This window comes from Lathamus discolor, chromosome 1, assembly GCF_037157495.1.
Source record: "Lathamus discolor isolate bLatDis1 chromosome 1, bLatDis1.hap1, whole genome shotgun sequence".
In the NCBI taxonomy this organism is placed as follows: Eukaryota; Metazoa; Chordata; class Aves; order Psittaciformes; family Psittacidae; genus Lathamus; species Lathamus discolor.
In genome coordinates, this window is record NC_088884.1 from 72,023,793 (window position 1) to 72,047,351 (window position 23,559).

General features: G+C 45.0%; 1 protein-coding gene across 2 annotated transcripts in view; it reads right to left on the minus strand.

Annotated features, from left to right (window-relative positions):
* ABTB3 (ankyrin repeat and BTB domain containing 3) overlaps nucleotides 1-23,559 on the minus strand; it is a 171,780-nt gene that overhangs the window by 41,660 nt on the left and 106,561 nt on the right. For both annotated transcript variants that reach the window (XM_065679529.1, XM_065679538.1), the window contains exons 3-4: nucleotides 17,475-17,679; nucleotides 6,612-6,764 (exon numbers count right to left, since the gene is read on the minus strand). In XM_065679529.1, coding sequence (XP_065535601.1) covers nucleotides 6,612-6,764; nucleotides 17,475-17,679 — 358 coding nt within the window. The remainder of the gene's footprint in view (nucleotides 1-6,611; nucleotides 6,765-17,474; nucleotides 17,680-23,559) is intronic.

The following is a 23,559-nucleotide window of genomic DNA, read 5'->3' on the forward strand; positions in this document are numbered from 1 at the left end:
GGAGTCACGTGTTTCCTCAGCACCTACTTAGCCCTGCTGAATAAGCCTTTTTCTTCTAGTCTTCCTCCATGAGATCATTTTGTCAAAACTCAATCACCCCAGCCTATTTCTCTCTAACTGCTCCAATGTGAATATTTGCTTGACCCAAGCACAGGATTTGAGATTCCATATCACTTCCTGCCACTTTCATGTACAGAGGCACCAATATTTTCCTGCTTCTCCTGGAAATACCTCTCCCCATACATCTTTAAAATGCATTTGCTTTTTTTCAAGGCTAAGGAAAAATCCACTTTTGTGGTTTACAATCATTCTGAGATGAAACACTGCTTTACAGTCTTTACCACCACCTTTCCAATACTCAGCTCTCAATATATATATAAGTATATATTATACTGCGTAAATAGCGTGTATGTTACATATACACTGCAATGTGTATTATTCTAATTAATCTCCAAATGTTTGTCTTCCATTTGTGGAAAACTGCATTTCATCCCACCTCTTGTGTCCCAGTCCTCAAGGTCATCCACTTTTTCCTGGATGATTTCCCAAACTTCCTCTGTTAGGACAATGCCTCTTAACATTGTGGCATCAGCAAATTTTAACTTCATGAGCACACTGCTAAGATTTGTGCCAAAACCCTTTCTGAAAATTAAAACAGACCAATTCATAAAAGTGAGTGAGAGCTGAAGACCTCTGTTTGTAACCCTATAACAGCAACCCAGCCCTTGCCACATCTCTTGAATCCAGTCCCTTCTCACTTTCCAATTCTTTACTAACGCACATCTTCTCTGTCTTACAATCACAGAATGGTCTGGGTTGGAAGGGACCTTCAAAGTCCATCTAGTCCAAACCCTGCTGCAATGAGCAGGGACACCTTCAACTAGATCAGGATGCCCAGAACCACATCCAGCCTGGCCTTGAATGTCTCCAGGGATGGTGCAGCCACCACCTCTCTGGGCAACCTGTTCCAGTTAACTCCCTGCATGGAATGCATCAAATTGTTCACTCACGTCCAAATAGATTGTATCTACTGAATTTCATTTTGGTAGGAAATCAGTCATTTTATCAGAAAGTTATTAGATTAGTCTGGCAAGAGCTATCTTTAGAAAATCTGTGTCACATTTTACCCCACTTTTCCTTCAACAGCATGCCTTTAATCAGTCTTTGCTTGAAAAAACATTCAAAAGCCTTGCACTAACAGCCTGGAATTTTCCTCCCATTGTTTTTCATTCTTTTCGAATGTTGGGCATTACTATTATTAATCCTTAGAGTTAAGGCACCATTGCGGGCTTTGTTAAAAATAATTCCCTTTGACCCTCTGATTTTGTGAGGCAGCTTTGTCATTGCTGGGATAGAGGTTATCTGGTCACCCCAATTTGAATGCATTAAGCTGCATAATTTGCTCTCCTTTTGATTAATGTTTTTCCATTTTCATAACCTTATTGCTAGTATTTATTTTTCCTTTCCCCCACAGGATTTTCCTCCCCAAACCAGAGGCAAAGTATACATTCTAAGTGCTTGGGTGATGGCCTCTGTTGGCACTGATGCACAACTCTCACATGTGCCTCAAGGCCAGCACTTACTGATACAAATTCCACCTTTGCATGCCAGCCGTAACTCTGAAATGCTTCTGAGGTGTATGAGCAAGTGATTAAAGGGGATCTGTGCACAGGCACAAGCCCTGGTTGTGCCAGCTCCTGCTCTTACCAGCTCTGCCTTGACCAGCAGTGATGCTGCGATCTCCAACTAAACTGGAGTGGAACGTAACGGGGGGCTCTCTGATTGCACCAGTGGGGTTGGCATGCAAACCCTGCTGCCTAGCTCTGTCCTCCAGCATCCCCCCAACAACACAGACTGCAAACAAGTGACTGCAATGCTTCTTATGGTGCCATCAGAGCCTGAGGGGTCTCTGCGAGTTATGTCAATATGAGAAGAGGCAAGAAAAATTTCTTCACCAAAAGGGTGGTCAGGCATTGGAACAGGCTTCCCAAGGAAGTGGTGGAACCACAGTCCCTGGAAGAGTTCAAACACTGTGCAGATGAAGCCCTCAGTGACATGGTTTAGCAGTGGACTTGGCAGTGCTGTGGTATAGGTTGGGCTTGATGATCTTGAAGGTCTCTTCCAACCTGGTTGATTCTATGATAAAAAGAAACCATTCCTCAAAAGGACTAAAATGCTTCACTTCCAAATTTCAGCCAGGAGCTCTGCAGCCTGCTGGGCAAGGGGACAGAGGACTAATGAGCATGAGAGGGCTTCCAAATACCCCAATGGCTGCAAAAAAATGCCCAGCCTTGTGGGCAATGCTTCTAGAGGATCTTGGTGCCATGAGGACACATGCGATATTCCTCTTCATCCAGATGACAGGAAGGCCCCTTGATGTGGGCTAGGTCAGCAACCCTGCAGGTCATTCCTTCTGCAGCCAAGATGGGGATCAAATGTCCAGCTGGGATGTTCTGGGTTCAGGAGCCAGAACACCCAGTCTTAGACAGTGCAAGCCAGGATCTCCTGCACTACCTCCTCCTGCATCACTGTAAGTACCAGGACTGAAAATGCTGCCCACCTGATTCCCTTCAGCAGAGCACAGAGCCCTTCTCAGGGGCAAGGGGCTCCTTGCCAGACCCAGAAATATCTGGAAAAAGCAGATTTCCAGTGAAACCAGACAGGGGATGACTTGGAATCAAAGAAGTCTGAGGCAATGAAGAGGGTAGAAGAAAGTACTTCAAATAACACATGGGAATTGCCCTTTGTAGGGTGGAATTGCACTCACTTCTCCAATACTGCGAACTTTTATTCACTTTTTTGCTGCTTCTGGATATCAGAATGCACATATACATGCACACATACACACACACATGCTAGACTATATCCTTCTTTTGATCTCTGACTGGACAGAAAATAGCCCTTTATCCAGCCAGGTGGAGAAGTGACCACGTAACAGTTCTTTGAAAGACATTACCACCTCTCTCCGGCCAGTTTGTTCCAGCATCTTTACATCTTTCAAGATTGCCATGATAAATCACAACCAGAAGTGCAGGCGCTGACCCTGATTAAAAGCATGGCAACACTTTTTTGTGCTGAATAATACAGGATGCTCCTCCTTTGCTAAGCTTCTCTGCCATGAACCTCCAGTCCCCAGATATAGTCATCCATCAGCAATCCTCTCCACCACATGTCTAACATATTAGGGACACTCCCCAGAGTGAGGGAAGGAAAAACATGCAAAGAGCTTCTTGTACATAGATAAGGAAGGTACCCCTTGCAGATGCAATAATGAGGAGCAGCCAAAACCAGATATTTGTTTGCAGCCAACCAGACCTAGTGCAGACTAAGAAGTGACACTATCTTATTACAGCAGAAGGGCAAGTTAACACAGTTTTTATTACCATGCCCCTTTTTGGCAACAAACTGCCTTCATCCCTGATGCCTTCATTAATAAAAGGTCTAGCTCAGGGAGCAGAGCACCCACCTTCAACAGATTTATGCCCACAGAAAGCTACCTCACACACAATTCCCTACTGATTACATTGAGCTGCCTCAGGTGGCCCTACATGGCCCTAGGTACAGGTTAGGCTTTATTGAAGTCTGACCTCTCATTGTGACAAAGAATATTTTGGACACAACTTGGGCTTCCATCTCAGCTACCTGCTGTGCATCCAGAAGTCAATCCACCTGTGAAACCTGCCTCCTTGCAAAAGGTGAGACAACTGAACTGTCTAAAGCTTCCACTCCTGGGGGAAAATGAACACTTATATCCCTGCTCAAGTCCCAAGGCTAGGGAAAGGGAAGAAACTTTCTGGCACGTCTGCTGCTGTAAAATGAAAACAGACCAGGAAGGAGACAGGCAGTTCTTGACTGATCACAGCTTCTCTCCTCTACCCAGAGCAAGAGTGGCTTCTCTTTCAGGAGATGAAAACGTTGCAAGAAATTAAGGCAATGGGTTTTTTAAAGAGGATCAGAAAAGTGGAGACAAAGAGGAAGTATTGGAATGAAAGGCAGGAAGAAAGCAGAGGTAATTTACGAAGCCACATATTGGGAACCTCACTGCTGGAGTATGTGATTGTGCTGGGAGAATCTGCTGGGAGACCTCCATGCTGTAGTTCAGATAAGAAACTGAACATTTGGCTTTTATCTGAACTGATTCTCAGCTTCATAGCCTTTGAGATCCTGCCAATCTCTCCCTCCCCCTGGATGCGTGTTTTTCCAGCGTAGAAGCTGGTCTTGCTTTATGCGTTTGCAATGACAGGTTGTGAATCAACCCCATGGAATGATGCAGTATCACATGGGACCACGGGAACTTTTGTGTTGTGCTCTCTTATATTTTAGGGACTGAAGACAACTGCTAAGAAAAGCCTAAATTGAACCAATTTCAAGGTTCTACTTATTAAGCCGTTTCTATAAAAGTCACAAAATATATCAAGCTAACTGCATTTCAAATCCTCCAGCTGTCATCCATCACACAGCTTATTTGAAAAGCCATTCCCTCCAAAGTTGTGTTTTTCTCCCCATCCCAGTGTTTGCATTTACGGAATTAATGATTGTTGAGGAGCTGATAGTTGGAAACACTCCCTCCATAATGGGGAAGCATTAAAAGTTGGCGCTTGGCTTAGTAGAAATGAGAAGTGCTGTGGGTCTGCACAGAATGCAAATAAAAAATTACAAGCTTCAATGTTTCAAACTGACGTCCTGATGCCTCACATTACTCTCCAGAAAAGCCTGGCCCTTCCTTTGATCTCAGGATTACAGGCAGACAGGGTCTTCTGTGCAGCTATCCAAAGAACCTGCTGCAGTACAGTGGCAGTAGGCACAGACCTTAAAGTAAAACCTGAAGTATGGAGACACTCATTTGCAGTCCTCTGCCAGCACAGCAGAGTGGGACTGTCACTCTGGGACATCCATGGGTGAATCAGGACCCTGCAACCAAATAAGAGTACACTGCAAAGTCTGGTCTCTAAAATCCAGTTTGTCTCTGTAATGATTTCTCTTTTCATTCCCACCTGATTAATCCCAGACAGCGCTCTTCAGTCTCATTCCCACTTGCAAGACAAGCAGGACAACACTTCTGTTCTTTATGAGATGAATTCCTGATGACAACTTTTAAATTAAGTGCTGATTTGTTCCTCATAATTAATAAATTTTTCTGCAGCGTAACACAGCTCTCCCCAACTTCAAATTACTCCGAAACCCCTGGAAAATTGTCTAACCACTGATGTCATTTTATATATATATATAAAATGTATAAATGTGTATATATATGGCATTTTATATATATATTTATATACACACAGACAAAATATAACTTTAAGAATAACATCCTGTGCCTTTTTAACCACTAGTTATTTCACTTTATCCACCTTAATTTTTAAGATAGAGGATATAGAGTAGAAACATTATTGCCTTACTTGCAATCCTACCTAAGTACTGGAAGAGCTATTAAATTAATTGTGCCCTTTCAAAACCAAGTGCTGGGTCTTCAGAAAGTAAGTATCTCTAAAGTCCTGACATTTCAGTAGGGACACAGAACGCCGCACTTCTGGAAATGAGGGCCAAGATGGTCATACCGAAGGGAAGCAATTACAGCAAAGATTTGAAATGTGAAACGCTCAAGATTTCCCTTTTGAAATTCAATACATTTCTTCAATTAGATATTGAATAGCTGTGACTATAAAAAGCCTATGCAAATCTCCAAGTAAAGTATTCTACTCTCTGGTTAAGGCCAGAGTCAACAGAAGCAGCTGCTCTGATGCAGGTTGTCACAGCTAATCATGTAGATCATCCCTCTGCTTTCTGTGTTGCAGGGAAGAATGCACCTACTGCTGTACGAAGAGGCAAGACTGCTGCAAACTGAGGTTTATGTTCAAATTTGTGAAGCAATAGCAGGGAGTAATTTCTGCTTTGGCAGATGCAGAATTCCTTTCCTTACGAAAATCAAACACAAATACATTCTTGACTCCAGAACAGCCCTAGATCATGCTTTTATACATGTACATAATAATAAGGCAAAACAGACACTAAAAGCATACCCTGGCAATAAATACTTTAAGACTTCATTAGAAAACCAAAAGGTCACAACTGATACACGAAAAAGTCGAATTATCTAGGCTGACATTTACAACTAATTTGAACTGACATTCGCATGAAAAATACGATTCTACTGCAAGAGGTGGTCTTACCTATAAGTTTAAATGTGCCCTTTAAGCATTAATGCTGAAAACAAAGCCCTGGAAAATATCTGCAGCCCTGCCAATTACAGTTCAGTATTTTATAGCAAAACAACGTGAAGCAGACAATTAGCAGAAGATTTCAGCCCCTCATTAGCAAGCAGAACCTAAGAGTAAGAGGAAAAAAACCCCAACCAAACCCCGTCTGAGCTCTGAGGAGCAGATTAAGGGCTCGATCCAGCTGTGAGATATTCAGACACCCATTACCATGCAACCAGCTTATCCACGGATGTGAGCAAATAAATACCAGGAGCCGATTTTTGCAACGCACACGGCGACGAGCCCGAGCATCCATGCACCTCTCAAGGCAGAAACAGAGCCCTCTGCCTGCCTGCTCGCTGTGACTAGAGACACGTTTTGCACAAAGCAGCTGATTTTTTTGTGTGGACTTACTTTAACTGTCGAGGTTCGCAGTCAACTCCCGGCAGTAAGAGCCTCGCTGCCTGCCGTACGTCATCGCTGTCCACCGAGAAACTGCGACGGTGCCCTGCGTGAGCCACAGCAACCCGTATCCATTCCATCAGGGGAGGCAGCACAATGAACGGCCTGGGAAAGCACACAGACATGAGTGCTACAGTACACTAGCATCAAAATAACAGGTATATATAAAGAGAGCAGCGGAGTGTGTGTGTGTGCATGTGTGTATGTGTGTGAGAATATATCTATATACAGAGAGACAGAGAAAGAAACAAGCAAACCGAAAGCACGGGAGGGCAAACCAGCTCAGCAAATTTCAAGCAGGTCTAAATCAAGATGTCTCACCCTGTCTCAGGAGCTGGATTATTTGAAGAGGGAAATTTATGAGCCATATTCATTTATGGGACTCCTATGAGGTCAGTGCACCTGCTTGGCAAGCCCTCCCTTCACCCCATCCTTCACTCAGTGTATCCCAAAAAGAGGCCACAGGAGCATGTCCTGCTCTAGCTGATGGGCCAGACAGGGTACACTCCCCTGCCACTTTGCAATAGGGCCAGGAGAAGAAAGATGGGTAGAGAGATGGGATGCCCCACCCTGAAATGCCAGGGATGGAGAGATGATGCCCCAGGAAGTCTCCAGCATAGACTATCAATGCAATGTGCATCTCATGCTCAGCACTGAAAGCAGAGACCTTTGCAGCTCTGCTGTGGAAGTTACCTGCAAGCAGCATCAGAAATTAGAATGGTTTGTTTCACTTTAAGCGGCATCAAACTGCTATACCTCTGGGTACCAACTGTTCTGACACTTGAGCAAAAATACACAGAACTGCCCCCAAAGTGGGTGGTGGGACTCTGAGCCACAGCCCCGACTTGAGCAAAGTGTGGACACCATGAAAGACATGGTCCTTGACAAGACTTAGACAGCCCCACATCCTACCAAGAGCTGCCCAAGCCTTAGATAAAGCAAACAGCATAGTTTATCTATGCTAAAACTCTGTGGGGACCAAGAGCAAAAAGCCAGAGCTTAAACAAAAACTAGCCCTAGCTTGGAGATAAAACAAATGAAACATCTGCAGCTGAACACCTTGGAAGGTCACTGCCTCCTAGATGAAGGTGGATAAAATCCCCAGAGCAATGAAGGCTGTAGCTACTGCCCTTCTGTCCTCAACGGGGTTTTTGCCTGCTTCAACACCCAGCTGAGGTGTCCACAATGGGTGTCTCCTCCACAGCTGTACACAGGAGACAAAGTCTGTGTGGGGAAGGGATGAAGAAAGGAGAAACCCCTCTTTATAAAAATATGCTATAAAATGCTAAAAATTGTAAAATCATTAAAAATCAGTATATCTGTCCAAGAGCTACTTGAAAACTGTGCTGAAAGTCCTCTGATTAGAAAGGACGGCTGAAAACTATGTAGACACGATGACACTGTTTCATACACACTGTAAAGTAAATACCATGGCTACGTTGGTATTTTAACAGACACTACTATAACATTAACAACAACAAAAATATATGAAACTGGTAAATGACTACTGTCCTCAAAGAATGTCTGCAATTAACCTGCTCTTACCTTCTGAATCTTTTTCTTTTGCCTCATTCCCTATATGGCTTCCTTTCACCTCTTTAACTGCATATTCCTTCTGTTTATTAGCTCCGTATATCATTCTAATATTGGAAATGTTCTTATTAGTGCAGCACCATTCCCTGCTTTTGCTCCCTTCCCTTCTCCTGCTCCTTTTTGTTCAATATTGCATTCCCTTTTTCACCTTTCCTTCTGCAGACCTTTTTCATAGAAGAAGGGGGAAAAAAAAGCCTGGATTAGGTGCCCAGTAGGCAAATACTTTACATTTTAAATATATAACTTTACCACAAAAGGAGAAAAACTGTTTAAGAAGATGTTGATTCTGGAATATCCTTTTCCTATTTATAGCTCTTTATGCCATTTATTTCTCTTTTGAAGACTTGATTTTACACAGCTCTGATATTAATATGCTTGAGGATGGATATTTCAAAAGTGTCAGAGAACAGAGAAGCCCTGAGGCCACTAACTTTCCCAAGGATGGCTGGCCCCCAAATCTCATGGGAGATTAAATGAGCAACCTCTTTCTGAAATATGACATTTTTAGCCAACTTGCCACTTTCATCATTATTCTATCCATCACCTCAAGACCAGGCTGCATTTCTTTCCAAGGCTTTTTGCTCTCCCCAGATCTGCCACAACCACATAAGGAGGTAGACAAGGACAGAGCATCTTCTCCCACAGCTCCTGTGAAACGACTTCCATAACCCACCTAATTTGTCGTGATGATAGCCGCAGTCAGAAGAGGGAGAAGCAGGGGTGTATCTGCTCCTGGAAGGTGACCTGCTTCCCAGGTCACCTGTGACATGTGTCGTCAGAGCAGAAGTGACACTCTCTCAGCGTTAAATAGCTGGGGACAAGCGATCGGTGGGAGTTGTTTTCATCACTTGCTGAGCAAACAGCGGAAAGGGAGCTGCAAATCACACTGGAAGTGTAAAAATGCATATAGCTACCTACAGAACCTGGTGCGAAGAAAGGGAAATTCAATTCTAGGTTATGGTTTGCAAGAGCAAACATGGTCTGGATCGGAGAAATTAAGATAGGCTTGTACGGAGCCTTCCTATAATGTGGTGGGTGAAGGGAAAAGCAGAGGGCTATGGCTGAAGAGGGGTCTTGGGTTGGGGTTCATGCCTCCTCCTCCTCTTGTGCAGGTCAGAAGCTCACCCAGCACAAAATCTGCCCTCACCACAGTGAGGAGCAGAGCAAATAAATTATTTACAGGAACTGTGATAAATGCACTATAAAACTGCATTTTTTTTTTCCTTTCCTCATCTTACAAACTTCAACAGAGAAATGGAAACCAACGTAGCTGTTTGGTGCAGTAAGTCCCCAAAGGGAAGAGAATCAGTGTTCTGAGGAGGCAGGGGAATTTTTTCTAAAGGCCAATTTCAGCCCCTACACGAGGATGTGAGGTTCGTTCACGATGCCTATCTTTTTCCAAGGGGAAAAAAAATCCCAACTGCATATCTGAGCATGTCAGGGAATTTGTATTTTGAGAAGAGAACCAGATACGGCTGAGTGCAATAGGTTAAAAATACCCTTCAAGAGTCTATGCACCACGTGAAGGGGATTTTTTCTTTTTTCAATACTGTTTGTGTGCCAAAGAAGAAAGAGGAACACAAAGCTATAGGGGTGTGATAACCCACAGGACAATGTGACATCAGCAAGAAACATTTCACTTTTCAAATGACACTGTGTGAAAACGGGTTAGGCTAATGCATCACATCAATACACTGATTTATCTCTGGTACAAAGGCAGGCAACAATCAGAAGAGTTTGGTACTTTCATGTTCCAGAGCAGACACACAGCAGATAAGTCACCAGTTATGTGCTTTGGAAGTGCATATCTTAATTAAATTAATCTAACCACGGTAAGAATGTGCTGGGCTTGACTGCCTGAAGGATATGGGAAGTCAGGAGCAGCACGACTGCTGCAGAAGCACCTTACCGGGGTGTGAGTCAGTGAGCCGCTAGCCCATCTCTATACCTGCACTTAACTTTAAACTCATGCTCCCATCCTCTTTCATTCACTGCAGTTCAAAGTTAAGCATGAGCTGAAGTAATATCCCAAAAAAAGATGGGTTTTGACACAGGCTTGTGTTTTCCTGAACTGTCATCTAACGGGAAAAACAAGCCAGATCAGGATGCAGGAGAGATCTCTGCACAGAGCAATCTCCATCCCACGCAAAAGAGCTGGGAAGCGGAGGAAGGATGGGGGAGGCCAGCAAAAAGCAGATTCCAAAGGGCTGGACCCTTCCGGGAGTTATCTCCCCAGTCCTCAGCAAGGGGACAGACAGCTCAACTTGAAGCATGCCCTACCCAGGTCCCTACTTGAATAGAAAAGAATTATGAGTGCTCCACAAACCCTCACATCCCTGATTCCTCCCTCCATGCAGCACTCCTCCCTCTTCCTTCCTGCTGCCCAGTGCCCCTCTTGAATCTATTTTGGGATACCTTAGGGAGCCAGGAGTTCCTGTGTTGTGCAGATATCTGCAGACAATACCCAGCTGGCACCTTGCACAAGGGACAACCACTTGCCTTACTCCCCCATCCAGTCTATCACACGTCCTTCTGTCCTTCTCCACATCACCCTCACATGCGGCAGGTCCCCACTGGCTCCCACCCATGCCTCTCTCTGGCACCCTCCCTTCAGTGGGGCTGACAATCCCTTCATGCTCAACTGGACATCAAACCTATCTTGTCTTTTTCAGGGCTGATGTCTCTGGGGCACTTCAAAATACAAAATGGCTCATCCGGAATGCAGCTGTTATGGGGGGAATGTAGGGGCACTCCACATTGCTCTTCTTCTGATGCCAAACCCTTGCCCCACCACACACGCACGCTCATGCATATGTTAAATCAACTTTTACAGAGAGGACCAGCTTGATGGTCTGCATCATGACGGGAATGGGGAAACTCCTGGGGGCTAATCCTACTCAGCCGTGAATTCCCACAGCTGCCTTCTGCTGTCCATCCCTCAGTTTCACCAGCTATGGACACAGCTATAGAGATCTGACTTTGCTCTACCTTAAAAACCTTCTATATGGTTCAATTATGACAATTGCTTCGGATGATTTCTATTTGCAGAATCCTTTAGCTAGTGTTGTGGTGGGTCTTGAGTTTCTCCACTCACTCCAGCCAAGGAGTGGTGACTGCAAACCTGCATGGCAATGGCAGCCAAAGTGCTACATGCAGGTCACTGCTATGTACAATTGGAAAAACGAACAAAGAAGAGTTAACGGTGCTCCTGAGAAACATAAGACTGTACTTTTACAAGAAAAAGCCTATCTAGACAAAGGTAGAGAGATGTTTCTGCTTGCAGATATGAGTCAGCAACTTTAACATCATAAAAAGATTTCATTGGTTTGATTAGTTATGTTTTTGTGAATGGTTTTTAAAGAAAATTCCAATATAGAAATTGAAAAGCATCCTCAGTTCCGACAGTTTTGATTTAGAGCACATGATGAAACCATATATGCAATTCTAGTCTGCTTTTAGTGTTATTGGAGGATAGAAAAGCAGGTTTTTTCCAATGTTTATAATACATTTCAGATGGGTTTCTGGGCTGCAAAACTCGTATTTTATATTTGCACCATAAGCTACTTGTCTTCAGAGACAGCACTTACTTTCTGATGCCTTCAAAAAGCTTCCAGTCTCAATCCCACCCAGGGACCCAGCGGTGCCAACTGGAGCACCACCCAAGTCCATGCAGCTATCCCTAGGCAGCTCCTCTGCCACCCCAGAAACCCAGCTAAGGGTAACCCAAGTAGAAAACCTTTGAAAAAGCCAATTACACGTCCTGTTCAGGCCGAAGAAACAAATCTCATTGCTCTTGCACAGCCCTTGATGAGACTTGCCTAGGCAGGGGGAGGGTTTACCCTTATGCTTTTGTGTACCAAGACAACTAGATGATCTTTAAGGTCCTTTCCAAATCAAACCATTCTATGATTCTGCAAGACATCAGTGCTCCAGAGGCTGCACAAGGGAACCTGCAAGGCATGGGTTTTAAACTTGCATCCAGCATTTGAATGCACCATTGCTATTGCCTCTCCTGCGTTAAAAATATTAATGACCAAAGTCTGAAACACAACCGAGTCGAAGTGATGACTCAGCCGGCAACCACAACAGGGAAATATTTCACAGCCAGTTTTAACATCAGATTTGACAGGGCTGGTTGTGGCATAAATTCCTGAAGAGATGCCAGTGTTGAGAGCATGGCGCAAAACGGCCCCAGTAATGGGCTGTTCTTGCAGTGCTGCAGGCAATTTCTCTCTATTCACAATATCCTCTAGCCATCCCATGGTCAGTGTAAGTCTAGATGTAGAATACAGTCCGAGCCCAGCAAGGGTATATGGCATCTGACAGTCGAGCTATGAATACTTGCCTGAACTATTTCTCATAACATGTGCTATCTCATATGCTGCCAGCAGCTGCCAACACCATTTCTGAAGGGATCATTAAAGCGTGGTAAATTTGACATTTAGGAAGCAAACCTAGAGGATTTATGTAAAGATGGATCTGGGATTTCTTTTCAGTAGTTCCCATTCATATCAACTCAAGTGTAACTTCGAGTTCAGCAAAGTCATGGTTTTACCATGTGAAATCTTCCATTAGACAGTGGATAAAAATAGATAGAGTTATACGGGACTATGCCATACTGACACATCAAGCAGTGTACCCCTTCTTCAGGTATAGGTTGCTAGGCTCATTCAGGTTTCATAGCAGGATTTCCACATTCCCAGTGCTAGTGCTTTGCCTATTCTTCATCAGCACTCCTCATCATTCCCTCCACTCTCTGAGGGCCTTTGTTGGAGACTGCCCTAGCAGTGGAGCTCGTACCACATAATAATTTAAATCAAAGACACATTTTCCTAGTTACCTTCTTACTGAAATGGTTCTATGGGTATAATCTGTACTACAGACATGTACCAGTTATGAAGATGCTTTGAAAGGGTTCAAGTTATTTTATAGTAGTGGAACACTCCTCACATTAATTAACCAGGTACACTAATCCAAAGCATGAACCAAAATTCAGACAATAATCCAAAACCTTTCCGTTAGTCATCAATGACTACAGGCTATAATTTGCATGTGTGCATGTGTAAGGGACATGTGTATTTTTGTGTGTGTCCACATGCAAGGCAGGCACAAAAATAAAAAGCAAGCAATCGCCCATGGGAGTTTCCTAAGGGATTGCTCCACATAGAGGGAAAAGTAGTTAGGGAAAAGTGAAACGAAGGTTAGAATCAGACACATATCCATCAACTCAATGAGGATTTGAGGAGAAAAAGCTAAAGGCTACGGGATGGTATAGAGAGTTAATGCTCCCCCAAGGCAGAGCGGCAGAGGAAGCACTGGAGTAGTGCAGGGAGGTAATGCTCCTCCAAGGTGGAGCAGCAGAGGAAGCGGTGGAGAAGGAACTTTGCTGCCTGTGTGCAGAATTAATGAGTGGTTCTGGGCCGGCTGAGCTGCTGAGCTGCTGCTTCTCAATGAGCTGTTAATGGGGAACATGTAGAGTTAGGAAGTAATGAGGACTTTGTCAATATAGCTGTGGATGAAAGTGGGTAAGGAACCACTTACAGAAAAAAACATCACACAAATCTGCAGCTACAGATTTGCACTTTCCGGTCCTCAAGAAATTACTTGCCATGCTTCTGGAAGTGTTATAGAGGCTGAGAAGCAAAACACAACCACGAGACAGAGCCTTTTATTAAACCAGAAGCAGCAAGCAAGGAAGATATCTTGGAAAAGTGGCTTCATCTACAATTCCTTTATTTTTAATTCCAGGGAAAGCGAATAAAGAAAACGGCTGCCTGCAGGTGGAGGGAGCAGTGCTTTTGCAGGCAATACCTGGCACAAGGAGAAATGCCTCCATCACATCATGCTTGGAAAGGAGAACCCCACAAACAAGTCCACCCCACATGCTCCCTGTACCTTCATGCCTGCTAAAATAGCTGTCTACATTCCCCACAGACTGGTCCAAACCCCTGCTGGTAACTCCATGCCTGCCAGAATAGCTGTCTACATGGTACCTGGGGCCATTAGATAACCCACCCCAGCAGGACTACCTTGTGTTGGTGCCACAACACAGCCAAAAAATCAGAGTGTTTCCTCCAAAGAAAGAATATAAATTTGGGGTAGCAGGGTGTCACACATCCATCTTATGGTTGAGTTTGTTGGCACTTAGGAAATGGGGAATATTTTCCAGGTTTTCTGAGCAATCCTGTCCACTTTCCACCTCCGTCACCTCCCACGAAAGGAGCCCCCCCAAGCAAGAGCTTCAGTGTATAATCATTTTTCCCTTTTATTTTATGTAAAGACAAACACTATTAAAAATACACTGCAATCTCATTTCTTTACCTCCATGAAGAGCAAACACAAAGAAACACTCCCTAGAAGAAAAGAGCCAGATTTATTCAAATGAAAACATCCCATTTATGTGTCCCCCAAGACTTTGGAGGAGGTACCACTCTCTGTGCTGGGAAGTGCTAAGCCAGACAGGACCACCGCCAGATCATCTTCCCTCCCGTATCCAGCCTCCACAGAAGGACATGCAGAGCCTTTGCAGCCTCCTAAGTCAACCTGGTTCAAAACTGCAATCCAGGTGGGCTGGAAATGGGTGGGAAAGACAGGAACAGCTCTTATGGGGACAGCCAAGCCCTGGGGAAGCTCTCTGGCTGCATCCCACAACACTCTCAACCTTGGGCATGCATGGTCAGGGAGGAGGGAGCCAAGACAGTAGCCAATTTGGCTTCATATAAGCCACAAAAAATCCACATTTCATGGGAATACTGCCTACAATCAGATCTATGCATTCCTGACATCTCTGCACCAACAGGGATACAGAGAGGCCAAGGGTGGGGAAAGATGCCTGGACCTCCTTGCTTCTGGGCTTCTTTCAACATAAAACCAATTGACACAGCTGGAGAAGAAGGGACAGAATACAACATGTAGCTATGGCACAAACCTGACAAATATTCTGCATATGAAAAAGTCATGTTTAACAAACCCACTTCCCTGCAACGCACGAAAACTATCATGGAAACCAAAACCATCATAAATAAGTAATGGACCACAAAGCATGTTTGCATGTAAAAAAACTGATGGGAAATGGGTAGGAATACTCCTCAGAGCACTAAAGAGAAGTCAGCTTCACCACTCTCCTTTCTGCAGCCCAGGATGGTTACATCCAGCTGGTGAAGCTCCAGAGCACAACCCCATGGAAATATCCAGGCTCATGCTTAACCCTGCATCGCCCCCATTCCAGCACTAAGTACTAACGCATGCTTGATTAGGCAACAGGAGACATATCTGCTCCTTCCAAAAGTGACCACAAGCTCTTGGCAATAACACCGAGTACTTGCTCTGGCCCTAACCGCACACCGCAGTTGTTCAAGTGGCCTGCCAAAGGAAGACGTCTTGCCAGATGGAGTATTCAAAATAAAGCAGAGAACAATCACTTTAGTCACTGATTCAACTGCTCTAACCAAAAGAACATGCATAAAGGTGACCTCAGAGAAAGGAAAACCCATTAAAGCAAATGTTAAAAGTGATTTTTCAAATATTCCCCTGCCCTTTTCACTTTTCATAGAGAAATCTGCCTAAATCTTACAAAACCAGAGCCTCCGCACTATTCACTTTTATATATATTCCCACTGCTCCCAGTGGCACTTCTCCCACGGATGGGGACTATAGATCAAGGGCATTTTCTAATTTTGGTTATCTTTTGTGCATACTGACCACTCTTGGACACAAATTTTTGCCTTCTGCAATAACAAGGCTGTATGACAAACCATGAAATTAAAATTAATCTGGAAAAAAGAGAGAATTCTGGATTCTTTCATACTTTGGGAACAATAGAGCAAAAAGCAACAAACATGCCCACGGAGCGACCCAAACTTGAAAAGAAACAAAATGCCATCCAAAGGCAAATGGCAGAATTCCCAGTAACATCATTAATGCCAGAATTTCATCTTGAATGCTTTTCTGCGAATCAATACAAAAGTATTTCAATGAAGATATCATATTATATACCATTTATAATTACACATATGATGAGATTCTCAAATGCTGGTTTTGAGATGCAGACCTCATACTGAAACAACAACCAAACCCTATATACACAGTTCTCAGGGCATACACGCAGATGAGAGTTTGGCACACACGTATAGTGCAATATATGCATTGGGATGTAAATCTGGAGCCCAGTTTGAAAAAGCAGCTTGCATCTGCATCACCATGATACCCATCCTCAAAATGCATACCCAGCACTCTCCAAGCACCTGCTGGTCCTCTCGTACTGGGGAAGCCTGGTTTAAAGCTGGGGAGAAGCATGGCAGGGAAATAGCACAGCATCAGTGTGGTTGTGGGCAACCTAATCTAGTTGAAGACGTCCCTGCTCATTGCAGGGGGGTTGGACTAAATGAGTTTTGAAGGTCCCTTCCAACCCAAACTATTCTGTGATTCTGTGCCTCAGCACACAAGTGGAGGCTTGCGTCAGTAGAGGGCTTGCTGGGCTTCTGACAGGAGATGGCTTTATTTTCCTGGCCAGCATGCTGTCCTGGTTGCTTTCTACAGCACTTGGGTGAAGAGCTGCCCTGCGCTGGGCACCTTGCCTGCCTGCCGGTGTTGGTAACCCCATCACTGGCTTCAGTGGCATATTCTTCTCACCTTACAGCAAACCCTGAGACCAATGGGGCCTCAAGCGTGCCTCAACATCCCTGGCCATCCCTGGAGTGGGGACAACAGCAGCACAACCGGAGCCTGCCACATCACTGGCCAGGGCATTGCCCAGGTTACTCCTGTGCCTGGGTACTCGGCATGGCTGGAGCCCAGCATCTTTTAATGACCTCTCCTTTGCACACACTACTCTATTCATTCTCCACTTCCCCAGTCGCAGCTGTTGAGCCCTATTAACGCATAGAAAAAGCACATTTAAACCCAAACCTGCTAGGCCAGAAATAGAAGTTCTCATTTTCTTTTCCAAAACACGGAATAGCTGAGCAACAACGAAAGGAAAAGGAAATCTCTCCCGAGTGCACATCTGGAACCAATTTGCTGTATGTAGCCACTGGGTGTCACTTTTGATATATATTGGTTCAGCCACGCAGCGCTTCGGTGAGAGAAACAGATTTCAAAGAGGTGATCCTAAACCAAACCAGGCTGCTCCGCAGCCTCTCACACGCCAGCTGTAATTAGCAATTAGCTAGCCAAGCTGATTTATTAACAAAAGGTCTTCACCACGACATTAAGTGCTCTTACCTCTCGGTCTGCAGCGTGACTTTTGACGGCTCCACATTAGGGTTTTCCCACTCCATCTGTGGACAGTGCATGAAGTAGCAAAGGGTGTACAAAGCCTCTGGCTCCCAATAGAACGATCCCTGCTTCTGGTGCATCGGTGTCCCGTTCCCGTGCTGCTTGGCGTTGAGAGGCTGGAGGTGGTGCATTGCTCGAGACACCAGGTCGCCTGGAAAGAAGCAGAAGCTGGGTGAATGCCAGGCTTTTCAGCTGCCTCTCCCCTGAGTTTTCAAACCAAAAGACACACTGGGTTGGTTTTCCCTTCTGTTTAACCTCACATACACAAATGGCAAAGGGTAGCACAGGATCCGGTGCATCGCTCATCACCAGGCTGGACTTCTCCTGGTGGTTTACATGGTGTGGTGTGACATACCCAAGCTGCCAGTAAGCTCCCAAAGGCTTGCAGAAGATGCTTTCCTGCAAACATGGTGTGTACGTAATGCCATCTCAGCACTCCAGAAGAGATGGTACGCCAGGGTGTGGGACACAGCTACCTCACCCCACAGCCCCCCCAGAATGACCAGTGAGAACAATGCAGAGTGGCACCAGAAGATGCATGCTCCTGGTTAGAGAGTGGCAGGGAAATCCAGCCCCTTGAAAGGAGAAAGGAGGCAGTCAGGTATCACACTGAGCACTAAGGGAGAGTGCAAAGGGACATGTGGGTGAAGAAAAAAGGGGGGGAAACTTCCTAAAAGACAGCATCAGAAACATGCAACCAAAACTACAATTTGAAAGCACAGGAAAACTTCACATTAGCAGAAGAGCAAGACCTGTGAAGCAGGCTCACACAGCCCCTAAGGTTTCCAGAGCACAGAAACTTGGATTGAGTGTGCCCTCAGCAAGTTTGCTGATGACACCAAGCTGTGTGGTTTGGTTGATATGCTGAAGGGAAGGGATGCCATCCAGAGACCTTGACATGCTTGTGAGGTGGGCTGATGCCAACCTCATGAAGTTTAACCATGACAAGCGCAAGGTCCTGGGTCAGGCAATCCCAGGCACAGCTACAGGTTGGGCAGAGAAGAGATTCAGAGCAGCCCTGCAGAGAAGGACTTGGGGGTGTTGGTCAATGAGAAAATGAACATGAGCCAGCTTCAGTGTGCGCTCGCAGCCCAGAAAGCCAACCGTATCCTGGGCTGCATCAAAAGGAGCGTGACCAGCAGGTCACAGGAGGTGATCCTGCCCCTCTACTCTGCTCTTGTGAGACCTCACCTGGAGTATTGTGTGCAGTTCTGGTGTCCTCAACATAAGAAGGACATGGAACTGTTGGAACAAGTCCAGAGGAGGGCCACGAGGATGATCAGGGGACCGGAGCACCTCCTGTATGAAGAGAGGCTGAGGAAGTTGGGGCTGTTCAGCCTGAAGAAGAGAAGGCTGCGTGGAGACCTCATAGCAGCCTTCCAGTATCTGAAGGGGGGTTATAAGGATGCTGGGGAGGGACTCTTCATGAGGGTCTGTAGCGGCAGGACAAGGGGTAATGGGTTCAAACTAAAAGAGGGGAAGTTCAGGTTAGATATTAGGAGGAAGTTCTTTACTGTAAGGGTTGTGAGGCACTGGAATGGGTTGCCCAAGGAAGCTGTGAATGCTGCATCCCTGGCAGTGTTCAAGGCCAGGCTGGACAGAGCCTTGAGTGACATGGGCTAGTGTGGTCTAGTGTGAGGTGTCCCTGCCCATGGCAGGGGGCTTGGAACTGGATGATCTTAAGCATTCTTTCCAACCCTAACCATTCTGTGATTCTGTGATTCTAAAATGGCCTTAGAGAATGATGCTTGTTGACTCCCCTCCACTGAAGTTGTTCCAGGTGCTTCCTCGCAGGGTGGGTATGGGAAACCACAGGCAGTATGCAGACCAGGATCAGTAAAGCCAGCAAGCGAGATGAGTAGCCAAATATATATGGGAAAGCAGCAGTGAAGTCTCTTAGCACAGTACTGATGGTAACTAATTAACTAAAGTGCCTCCCTCCGAGGCAGTGAATTTTACCTCTGTTGACTAGTGACCACTCTATCAAAGGCAAGGAAACAATTGTGGTTATAAACTGTCTTTTTTTCACACTTTCAGATCACTCTGAGAGTGCTTTAGGGGGAAATAATGATCTCAGATCAAATCAGATGGTCTGTTTTAAATGAAAACCTGAGCAAGAGCCCTTTGGGTCATTCTTAAGCTATACAAAAGCGAGTGATGGGGAAAAGAGGACATAATTTTCCAGTGTTAAGAAGAAGTCATACACCTTCTCTTATTTGCTTTTCCCAGGTGACCACTGAGCAGTGAAACTTGGAAGGAAAAGTTAAAAATGTACACTGAGGTAGGAACATAAAACCAAATCTGGGGGAAAAACATACGAGCTCAATAAGGAACTCCTGGGCAAACTTACAGAAGAATGATTTTGACTGTGCGCAAGGCAGAGCTACAGGTTTTTCTGCAAAGCCCCATCCCTGCGAACACACCACAGCACATATCATCCTCCTCTAACCTGACTCACGCAGAAAATGATGCTGCTGCTGTGATAATGTGCACCAGAGAGAATAGAAATGTCTCGCTGAAAAATGCTCAGCCCAGTCCTCGAAAATCACAGTCTTAAAACCATGGAGAGAAGAAAACCGCTGGCATGAGAAAACTGCCGAGTCCATGATTTCAGGGGTTTAACACAATTTTTTGCTGCACTCTGCAATATTCTTCTGTTTCAAAGCTTTCATTTAAAAATAGTTTCTGTCTTTTCCTTCTGCCAGGAAATTGTCATGATAGAACCAATCCTGCAGCCCTGCATTCTCATAATTTCCAGGAGAAGCCGTGCATGCAGAAAGCCTGCAGGATCAGATCTGCAGCAGAAGCAGATGTGCCTCAGAGGTGACTCTTCTATCTTGCCGCAAATTAACTGCAGACACCTAGAAGCAGCAGGAGAGTTTGGGATCCCCTTCATTTGGCCCACTCTGTCACAGCAGATGTGCACTGCCAAGTCTAGCACTGGCCAATCTAACTGCCAGCAACACTGCTGACAGCAAAAGTAAATTCCTTTTTTTCTCCAAAAGGCAAAACAACAGCATAGAAGTGCTGGCTGCAAGATCCAGCTTTAACAATAATTGCAAAAGCAGAGAAAAAGGAGCTGCTCTAAATTCAGACTCTTCAGACCCAAGCCACTACAGCACTAAAGCATGTGGTTGAAATTAAGCACATGTCTAGTCTTATTTCAGTGGATTGAGACAGAGGCACCTCTGACTCCGTACTGAACAATGAGTAAAAATCAGGATGCCATTTAGGCCCAGATACAGGCAGCAGCATTACTTCATCTTCATTCTTCCCTGAGCACTGGGGCAATGCAACTTCAGTGACACATCCAGCATCAGAGGAAGCTGCACGGTGAGTAGGGTAGGAAAGCATCAGGAAGAATGACGTTGGCAGGGCAGGCAGCTCAGCAGGGTTGCTGATGCAAGGCTAGAGGAACTCAAGCCTCTCTGGAATCAGTGGCAGAGCTCCCACTCATTTCAATATGACCAGGAGTTCACCCTTTTATGCTGTATTTCCTCAACTGCTTCTTAAGAAACCAAACCAATTCATGCCATTAAAGCTGTATTAATGCCTTTCATGTTTAAACCTCATTTAATCACATTATACCAAGAACTGATTGGCTTAGATCTTGCTTTTGCCTTTCCTATGTTATCTCTGGTTACATTTCAAATAATATCTATATTAACAATTATTATAACATTCCTCTATCAGAGATAATTCGAAGCTTAAATAACAAATACCTATAAAGCACTGAACTTCACAGGGGGCTGGCTGTAAGTAAGCATAAAAGGCTGCATTATGATCTTGGTACCCAACAGGCAGAGGACTGGAGGCAGGATAGGAATCACTGCTCTCTATTTTATTCCACAGTGTAACCTCGGACAATTCACTGCATGCCCTGGTGCCCTTTTCCTCCTCCAGTTACGGTGCAAATTCTTCAGAGCAAAAACTGTGCACTGGGATCAGTGCCAAGAACAGATGAGGAAGCTGACAGACACACGCACACACTGTATGGCAGTACTTATTCATTCTCCTTAAAATGTAGTATAGTGTCAACATCTGGTCTGAGATGCACATGTGTTGTTTTTAATCCCTACCACATTTTGCTGCTTCTATTCTTCCTTGCTAATATGCTTTTTCTTCCCCGTTTTCTTCCAAAGAATATACCAAAAGTTGAAACACTCTGATCATGACCAGCACACCCCAAAGCCCATGGATGTGAAACCAGCTCCATGATGGGACTCACTGGTCTGGTCTCCAGCAGTCAGCCACAGGTCTCATCTGGGAAGCCCAACCTATGCAAGTTCTCATTGCCAGCTGTAAAAGCTATGGTATATCAGAACACAAAGGGCAACCTTGAATTTGTGTCTAAGCACAGAAACGCAAGCCCCCTCCATCAGTTTGTGTCAGCCATCTCTGCTCTTCAGAGATGCGTTCAGCACAGCAATGCTCTGCAAGGGAAGGTTACCTGCTCACAGCATTGCTGGCTCTTCTGCACCTGAAAATGTCTCAGCTGTATCAACTAAGTGCATCTGAAAGGCAAATAAATTACTGAGTGCATCATTACAAAAAAACCACAGAAACATAAAAAATTAAAATCCCAGTTGATCTTTTAACTCCATGGACCTGGCTCCTGAGGGCTATGGGATCACACAAGGGTCTTGGTGGGGATCCCTGCCTCACTGCCCCTGTGCTCATTCTCACTCCTGTACCACCGCCTGCAACCCATCTGAGGAACAGACCGAGGAGCTGATCTGCCTGATGAAAGGCCTTGCCAATTTCATTTTGTTTTTAATTTAAGCCAAATAAACACTTCCGTAATGTATGCAACACAAGCCAACGCACAAACTGCTCTGCTGGCAGGAACAGGGAGAGGAAAACAGCACGTTGTATGGGGTAGACACGTAGAAAACAAACTGAACAGCGAGGTGGGGGATATTTGAGGATATTTTTGTTGCTGAAGCTGGGAATCCAGAGCTGGAGAGCAGGCTCCCAGAGAGCAGCAAAGGCAGCAGCAAGCCCCAGGCTGGCACTGCCTTGCAGCCCTGGATTGAGATGGGGAAGAGCTCTGGCAATGCAGCTCCACGCTGGAGCTTGTCAGCCCAGGGGAGGAACACCAATGCCTCACACACAGGCTAGCAATGGACCCATGAAACCATCAGCATACCCCAGTGTGTGGAAAGCAGCCACTATAGCTGCTTCCCACACACTTCACCCCTTCCACAACTAAAACAGGACTTCCCGTTGCTGCTGCTGTCAGTTCAGCACAGTTTATGAACGCAAGGTCCACATACATTTGATTTAAAGATTGAAAATATTATGTAATGCACATGTTGTGACACAGGCCTGGTTTAAGGCAATACTGAATATTTAAAGAAGAGCTTCACTGACTTCAAGCCAAAGATGTGATGTGACAGGGAAAGTTAAGCTGCTCCAGTCTGTATGGGGATGGTATATAACATACAACAACATGCAGCACACAAGTGGACAGCTGGAGCCTGCTCCGCAGTCACCAGCAAAGGCTTTTTGGCTTCAGTAAAAGCTATTATCACTGCTTTTACTATTTTAAAGCCAAATATTTACAATATAGCACATTCATTTCCAGTTTTGTGGTGGGGGAGGGGAGGGGGAAGAAGAAAAGCAAAGAGAAAGAAGAAAGAGGAAATGACAGATGCCCAATGCCTACTTCTGAGAAGCTTCCTTGGGATTTTATGGTCTGTCATGATGGACCTGATTGTCCAATCATGTCTGCCTATGAGCAGACTCATTGCTTTCAGAGGGATAAAATTCCACAGCATACAACATTCAGCAGGGTGTAACTGGCCAACTACGACCCTGAGGCCATGGACCTATTTTTACATGGCCATTCCCTATGACACCTACCTTGAGTTTTTCTTGTTACAAAAACGTGTCCTAAAACTGCAAGAATAATTTAATGATGATCTTTTTGCACACTGTAAAGAAGCCACACAGCTCTTTGGCACATCTCTTTTCTTCAAAGCACAGGAGGGAACAGGATCTCTCTATCACAGCCCACCCTCCACGGCAC